Raw genomic sequence first — 7,661 nt, forward strand, 5'->3', positions numbered from 1 at the left:
AAAACAGAGTCAATCTTTTCCTCGATTCGGGATTTGAACCGGTGACTTGGGACACCATAAAATATTCCCAAGTGGCGACTCTGAATTTTTAAATAAATGAATCTTGTTTCGATTGTCACTTTAATTGGAAAAAACTCTCTTATATACTCCCTTCTCGCGGGTGTAGTGTAAAAAGGAGGTGTGACATATAGTGTCTATCGAAAACAATGTCTTTACTTTCATAAAGTTAGACGTAAGGGTGCGTACACACTACCCTCCCCAGACTCTACTCGTGGGATTTCACTGGGATTTCTCAATAACCAACAAGTTTCTGCTGATGTGATTTAACACCATGTCTATGAAAGAAATAAGGAAAAGAGCAAAAAAATACCCCTCTACCATTCGAAAACGATTATTTAGAGAGGTATAAGTATCTAATTTTCTGGAATATATATGCAGGGGTCTTCAGAAAGCAAAGTCTTGAAATAAGTAAATTTCTGGAGAATACATGCTCTAAACTAAAGATCTCTTTTTAGTATATATCACCATAAACTAAACAATTTGCCAACTCACAAGATGTTACATAGGAAAACAAGAAACAAAAATAATTCCTTTACCTACTTTTATTCCTCTTTCTCCCACCCCCACAATCAATCCCCTCCCCTATATACCATTATACCTTACTACAATGTGATTACCTAAATTGTATGCAGATGTTACTTATACAATTTCTTCTTTACAAACAAGCTACCAAAAGAAGGGGAGCCTTGGCGTAACTAGTAATGTTGTTGTCATGTGACTAGGAGGCCACAGGTACGAACCGTAGAAACAGCCTCTTGCAGAAATGTAGGGTAAGGCTGCGTGCAATAGACCCTTGTGGTCCGGCCCTTTTTAGAATCCCGCGCATCACGTGAGTTTAGTGCATCGGGCTGCCCTTAAACAAGCTACCAAAAGTAAGAACCAAAAACAGGAAGAACAAGCAGATTAGTACTATACTATATGGAGCTCAATCATGTAAAGCTCATGACCGATGTTCAAAGCTAGCAATGTAGCTAAGGAGAGGACCTACTTCTTCCTAATCTTGTGGCTAACTCTAGTCTTTGGGGACGATGAGGAGGAGGAAGATGCAGAGAAGCCTTCCCAATACTTTTCAGCTTTGTCTTTGTTGAATGCATTCATAACATCATCCTTGAGTTCTGTGTATCGCATCTTCTTTAATCTTTGTTCTTCAGCGGTGCCTCTTTCCAACGTTAAGGAATCTAGCAAGTCGTCCTCTAGTAATCTATCTAAAACCTCGGAGCAATTAGGGAAGAAACGTTGACCTGTCTCCACTGCAGTTTGGGTTAAAAAACACAATATTGAGAAAGACTAATCATGGATAAAGCACCACTCCTACTATAAACAAAGATTGGTGTGAACTATAAACATGTAAGAATATGTTTCATGGTCCAATGACTATCTTTTGAAATTTCAAAAGTTTAATCCTTCTTTAGGAATTCTCCCTCTTTTTTTTCAATAAGGTACAAAGAATGACATAGAGTTACTATTACCTGTTTTTTGCAGTGCGCACAGCCGTTCTTGGAGTCTTTTCACTTGCTCAGATGGTAATTCATTCAAGTCAACCCCTCTCAGATTTCTAGATAAGCCATTTGTTGCTGAAATTCCAGTAAACTCCAACGTCGAATTAGCATGTGCTTTTTCCATAGCCAGCTTGGCTTCATGAGGAAATAACATTCGCGCCAATGCCACTGCAAGAAAATAAAAATTAGGTACATTCTGGTAATATAAGTGAGGAAAAGAATGGTGCAGACATTAAATTACACCAAAGACTTAACATTCTTATTACACCATAATTGTATATAGCGAGTGTTCTTTTGATAGATAAAACTTCAGTCGAAGGACAGAATTAGCGAGAAAGCTTCTTGATAAGTGTATAAATGTAAATATTCAATCACTCGTAGAGATCACATCAGTGTAATTTAACTAAGTTACCTCTATTTTCAAATAAAAGCAACCTCATGAGTAATTCATCAGCCAACACCAATGATGACGAAGACATGATCCCAACCATAGGATTCCTAATCGTCTCTCTCTCCAAAATATCAATGCATATGCGGTCCTTATTAGTTTCTTTCCCTTGCTTCGTTGGCTCATTATAATCCTTTGGCCGAGTCAATCTCCGACAGATTGATAGTGCTGTGTTTCCATCCCGTGTAGTATTCAAGACAGATGCTCCTTTTTCGAGTAGTCCCATTATTATTGATGGCTCCTTTCGTCTAGCAGCAATGTGAAGGACGTTATATCCTCGGGAATTCTGAAGATTGACATCAGCTAAATCCAGCTCGAGGACCTCATTCACAACCTTGGAGTTACAATAGGCAGCTGCGTAATGAAGAGCACAAGCATCGTCTAAAGTGACATTAGACTCTTCAAGAAGTAACTTAAGCAATTCAATGTCGTCGGATTCCAGAGCCTTCAGAATCCTCCTAATTCTCTTTTCACTCAAGGAGTCCACTTCTATCGAATCATGTTCAAGTTCTTGTCGAGACTTGAGGCGCCTTGTTTTTATGTCAGTCAAAACTTCATGAGGGAGTTCTTTCTCAAGAGTAGCATTGTCTAGATCGGATCGTGTCACTCTCTGGATGCAGTGCTCAAGAAGCTGGTTAGATGAGCAGTGAAAGGCAACTAAAAGTATGGGAATTACATCCTCTGGAGTAGCCTTATCGATGAAGTTGACAAGACGGCGCTGCAGACGAACAGAATATTCTTCAGATGAAAAACAATGTAACTACAAAGTTAGAAAGCAATAGAAATCTTATAGAAAGCTTCTGTGATTTCTTATCTAGTATATTGCAACCATAATTCAATAGCTAGGCCTTTCTTTATTGTATTATCAAGAATCATGTATAGTACAAGAATAACTCGGGACTCCACTAAGATCTTGAAACTCGTCTTCGCGGCAAAGCACTAAAATCATAAACCTCGTACTAGCTGTCACATCTTACTTATTAATCAGACCCTAACTACAAGCATTCAAAATCATACACCTCATACTCCTATTTATTAATCAGACCCTAGGTCATCAGCATTTTCAACAGAAATCCTTATACGAGACAAACATGAAAGAATGTCAAGAAATTGTGTCTAACTCAAGCATTTGATTTATATTCAGTATGCTTAACAAACTATATCACAAGGATTGTTATACAGTCAAACCTCTCTATAACAACGTCGTTTGTTCTGACCTTTTTTTTGGCTTTTGTAGTGAATGGTTATTATATAAGAATGTTGTTATAGAGAGGTCTGACTGTATGATACTTCAAGAATGAGAGCCAAATGCATTTGGTATTTGTTACTAATAGAATTTAACCAACACAGAAAACACTGACCTCTACAACCATAATGAGTTCGTTGATTTGAAAGGTGGATGAAGCATACATGAGTTCCATGAAATAATTAATGGCAGGGCGACAAGCATCATGAGCGCACACATTATCAACACAAGTTGAAACTTCTGGAGGAGAAGGTTTAATCTTTCCGGTATACAAATAATTCAGGAAGACCGAGAATACTTCATAGCCAATTGAGGCAAAAGGCACCAAATCCTTAAGCAAATACTTAGGCTTTTCATCTTTTGAGGTATTCTCATTGTGCTTCTTAAACTTTTCGTGGAAAAACTGACTTCGTGCAGCTAAGATACAGCGATTAACGCCAACACTAATCCCCTCAACGACTACTTCTGCATCGCTGTAGTCATATTCAGGATTAAGCAGGAGTTTCTCAAGACTGCCACTTAGATTACTCAAAAGATCAAGATTTGGTCCTGGTTCTTGGGGGCTACTGCAACCGTTCGATACATAAGAAGATGAAGCAAAACTCAAGGATGACGAAAGCTCGTTTCCGCTCTCCATTTAGTCCAACTTAATCTTGGTAATTTACTAGCAAAAATTCATCCCTGAGAGAGCAAGAATATAACTAATAAGCCCAGCCATAATCAAACATTTAATGATTTCAGACTCCAAATCTTTGAATCCAAAAGAATCAGTCCGCCAAATAGTTAAATCTATTCCAAAATCATCATTCAAAGTAAAGTTTTAAGATAAAACAGAAACATATCAGCTCCAATGGACAAGGGATAGGCTAAAAATTCAACCTTTTATCAGATTCCCAATGTATAGCTTTCACAACTTACTCAAAAAGCAGCTCCCCTTCTTCTTAATAACACCAAAAATTCAATCTTTTAGCTACCCACTTCCCCAAAGAGAGCAAATACCTCAAGAAATAAGGCAAAAAATTGGTTGAAGTCAAAAAGTCAACGCTATGTGATCTTAGCCCATAATCTCAGAAAATATGCTTGAACTGAATGAGACAATTGGAAATATCACTGATTTTCAGCACCCCTTTCTTATTAACAACACCAAAAATTCAATCTTTGAGCTACCCACTTCCCCAGACAGAGAAAATACCTCAAGAAATCAGGCAAAATTGCTAAAGTCAATTAGTCAACGCTATGTGACCTTAGCCCATAATCTCAGAAAACATGCTTGAACTGAAGAGTTGAGAATGAGAGAATTGGAAATTTCACTGATTTTCAGCACCTCTTCTAAATAACAACACCAAAAATTCAATCTTTTAACTACCCACTTCCCCAAACAGAGCAAATACCTCAAGAAATCAGGCAAAATTGCTAAAGTCAATAAGTCAACGCTATGTGTTCTTAGCCCACAGCCTCAGAAAATATGCTTGAACTGAGTAGTTGAGAATGAGAGAATTGAAAATTTCACTGTTTTTCAGCACCCTTTTCTTATTAACAGCATCAAGAATCTATCTTTAAGCTACCCACTTTCCCTAAACAGGGCAAATACCTGAAGAAAAAGCATAATAAATCTTTTCAAGAATCTGAAAAAGCTGCTAAAGTCAACGAGTCAACGTTGCATGATCTTAGCTCAAAATCTCACACCTGCTTAAAAATTAAAAAAAGAATAATGACCCTCATTGCTTTTTGTGAAAATCTGCTGGTGAAATCCCATCAATATGGAATAATAAACATGAAAAGAGAAAAAGAAAGTGATTAATTTTCTTACCCAAATTTGTATTGTAGTCTAGTGTTGCTTAACCCCAAATAGTAGTAGTCAATAAGTGATTGCTGTGACTGAATGTGAAGTACTAGTAATGATTTGAGTTGAAAAAAGGGAAATGAAAAGGAACTCCAAAATGGAAACTACTAAAAAGAAAGCAATTGCAAGCGAACTATTAAAGGTCAGTATTCCTTTATATTCAGACGTCTCGTAGAAATTTCGTTAAAAATATTCAAACTTTAGACAAATCAATAATTTCTTTTGTCGATAAATAGTGTATCAAAATTTTTAAATCAAACCATGTAATATTTACCTAAACAATAAAAAACTTAATAGAACAATAATTTTATAAATCGAAATTGTAATAATAAAAAAACAAAAAAAACAACATTAAAAATTTTTAGTCTGTAGAGACCGTTTGTTGAAGAAATTTTTATAAAGATTAGCTTTTAAATTATAAAATTTATTTTAAAAAATAACTTTTAGTTAAAAAAAATTACTTTTAAGATTAGTTGTTTATTTTTGCACAAGTTTTAGGTTTAAGAATTATTTTATTAGAAAAATTTTTAGATTGAAAACGAATTAAATAGATCACACATGGTGGTCTCCGTTTAGTTTTGACAAATAAAATGTGCAAAATTTTGAACCTATGAACAACAAGCCACTTTGAACACTCTGAACCGCTAGATTGCCTCACTCAACTTTGCTAAGGGTGGTCAAAATATAAGTGTCCATTCATATAATCAAGAAAAAATTTAATTTGTTTTTTAAAAATTACCCTTATGTACGTATCCCAAAAAAGTCTTTTACTCCTCACATTAAATTATACTGCAATATTTAATTAAGAGTAATTTAGTCACACTAATTATTTTTATCTAGAATTTAGTATTTTCTTAGTGGGCGAGCCCAAGGTAAATTGATCACTTATTATGAATCGAATGGAGTAATATTTAACTTATATACGGAGCACAATTTTTTACAAAGAGTCTTGACCATCTTGACATAGGGGTGGCTACGCCAGTGTGTTGAAATAAGAAATGAATTGTAAACGCACCACTAAATATGAAATATGTCAGTTGTGACGAATATAAGGCCTCGTAAAACTTTAAATAAAGTATAATAAGAAGAAAATATCTTCTCGACGTGAACTGCACTTGAGTCTTGACAGTGTGATTTACTGTAAACTAAGGTAGCTATTCTCATTTTCCAACGCAAAGGTCCGTTTCTTGTTTCTACTTGTTATAAAATAAAGACCGTAGAGCAAGGACAAGTATAGAGAGAAACTGATATATTATTCGAACTCAAACTGATGTACATAATGAACTGAAATCTCTTCTATTTATAGAAGAAAGGAAGCTGCTCTGTAAGCTGCTACTACAAGCTGTTGTGTGAACTGCTGTTGTACCAGATATGGATAATCTTCTACTGAGAGCAATATTTATCCATAACGGAGTACTGAATGGATAAGCTTATTATACCCGGTATGGATAATCTTCTACCGGGGGTAATGTTTATCCATAACTGGGTACTGAAAAGATAAGCTTATTATACCCGATATGGATAAACTTCTACTGGGGGTAATGTTTATCCATAACCGGGTACCGAAGTGATAAGCTTCTTCAGGAAGCTTATTTCCAATATAGTACTAAATAGATAAACATATTTACGGTGGAGTCCCATATGGATAAGCTTCTTCAGGAAGCTTATTTACAACGGAGTACTAAATGAACATCCATAATATAATATATTTATAACACTCCCCCTTGGATGTTCATTAAAAGATAATGTGTCTCATTAAAACCTCACTAGGAAAAACCACGTGGGAAAAAAATTCTAGTGAAGGAAAAAGAGTACACATATTTAGTAATACGCATTGTTAGGTGCCTCATTAAAAACCTTATAAGGAAAACCCCATGGGAAAAAACCTTAGTAAGGGAAAAAGAGTGCATCGCGTATTTTACTCCCCCTGATGAAAACCTTGTTTCAAATATTTGAGTCTCCGCATTCCAATCTTGTATACCATCTTCTCAAAAGTTGAAGTTGGCAAAGATTTAGTGAATAAATCTGTTGGATTATCACTTGAACGGATTTGTTGCACATCAATGTCACCACTTTTCTGAAGATCGTGTGTGTAGAATAATTTTGGTGAAATGTGTTTCGTTCTATCTCCTTTTATAAATCCTCCCTTCAATTGGGCTATGCATGCAGCATTGTCTTCGTATAAAATTGTGGGTCTTTTCTCACATTCCAAACCACATTTTTCTCGAATAAAATGAATTATTGATCTCAACCATACGCATTCCCTACTTGCTTCATGAATAGCTATTATCTCAGCGTGATTTGAAGAAGTAGCAACAATAGATTGCTTTGTGGAGCGCCATGATATGATAGTACCTCCATATGTAAATACGTAGCCGGTTTGAGATCGAGCTTTATGGGGATCAGATAAATAACCTGCATCTGCATAACCAACAAGGTCTGCACTATCTTTGTTAGCATAAAACAAACCCATATCAAGAGTTCCCTTTAAATATCGCAATATATGCTTAATCCCGTTCCAATGTCTCCGTGTAGGAGAAGAACTATATCTTGCTAGTAAATTAA

The 7,661-nt window shown here is 35.6% G+C and overlaps 1 protein-coding gene across 5 annotated transcripts; it reads right to left on the reverse strand.

Annotated features, from left to right (window-relative positions):
- Window positions 1-493: 493 nt before the first annotated feature.
- On the reverse strand, window positions 494-5,227 carry LOC104234218 (BTB/POZ domain and ankyrin repeat-containing protein NPR1-like). Of its 5 annotated transcripts, XM_009787748.2 has the most exons (7): window positions 5,064-5,227; window positions 4,845-4,939; window positions 3,369-3,934; window positions 1,972-2,725; window positions 1,530-1,727; window positions 1,049-1,310; window positions 494-923 (listed from the first exon to the last, which is right to left on the reverse strand). In XM_009787748.2, exons 3-7 carry the CDS (start codon window positions 3,888-3,890, stop codon window positions 896-898), a joined length of 1,764 nt encoding a protein of 587 aa, XP_009786050.1. In that variant the 5' UTR covers window positions 3,891-3,934; window positions 4,845-4,939; window positions 5,064-5,227; the 3' UTR covers window positions 494-895. The 5 variants fall into 5 exon arrangements, with proteins under 5 accessions (XP_009786050.1, XP_009786054.1, XP_009786051.1 ...); XM_009787752.2 differs by lacking the exon at window positions 4,845-4,939; XM_009787749.2 differs by lacking the exon at window positions 4,845-4,939 and having other exon boundaries at window positions 3,369-4,844.
- Window positions 5,228-7,661: the final 2,434 nt, after the last annotated feature.

Source organism: Nicotiana sylvestris, chromosome 7 (assembly GCF_000393655.2).
Source record: "Nicotiana sylvestris chromosome 7, ASM39365v2, whole genome shotgun sequence".
Taxonomy (NCBI): domain Eukaryota; kingdom Viridiplantae; phylum Streptophyta; class Magnoliopsida; order Solanales; family Solanaceae; genus Nicotiana; species Nicotiana sylvestris.

Excerpts from the sequence above, each read along its gene's own strand:
- LOC104234218 (XM_009787752.2), bottom strand. The coding sequence starts at position 3,890 with ATGGAGAGCGGAAACGAGCTTTCGTCATCCTTGAGTTTTGCTTCATCT. Across the intron at positions 1,311-1,529 it reads GTGCGCACTGCAAAAAACAG|TGGAGACAGGTCAACGTTTC; the intron begins GTAATAGTAACT and ends CCCAAACTGCAG. Across the intron at positions 924-1,048 it reads AGCCACAAGATTAGGAAGAA|CTTGTTTAAGGGCAGCCCGA; the intron begins GTAGGTCCTCTC and ends TACTTTTGGTAG.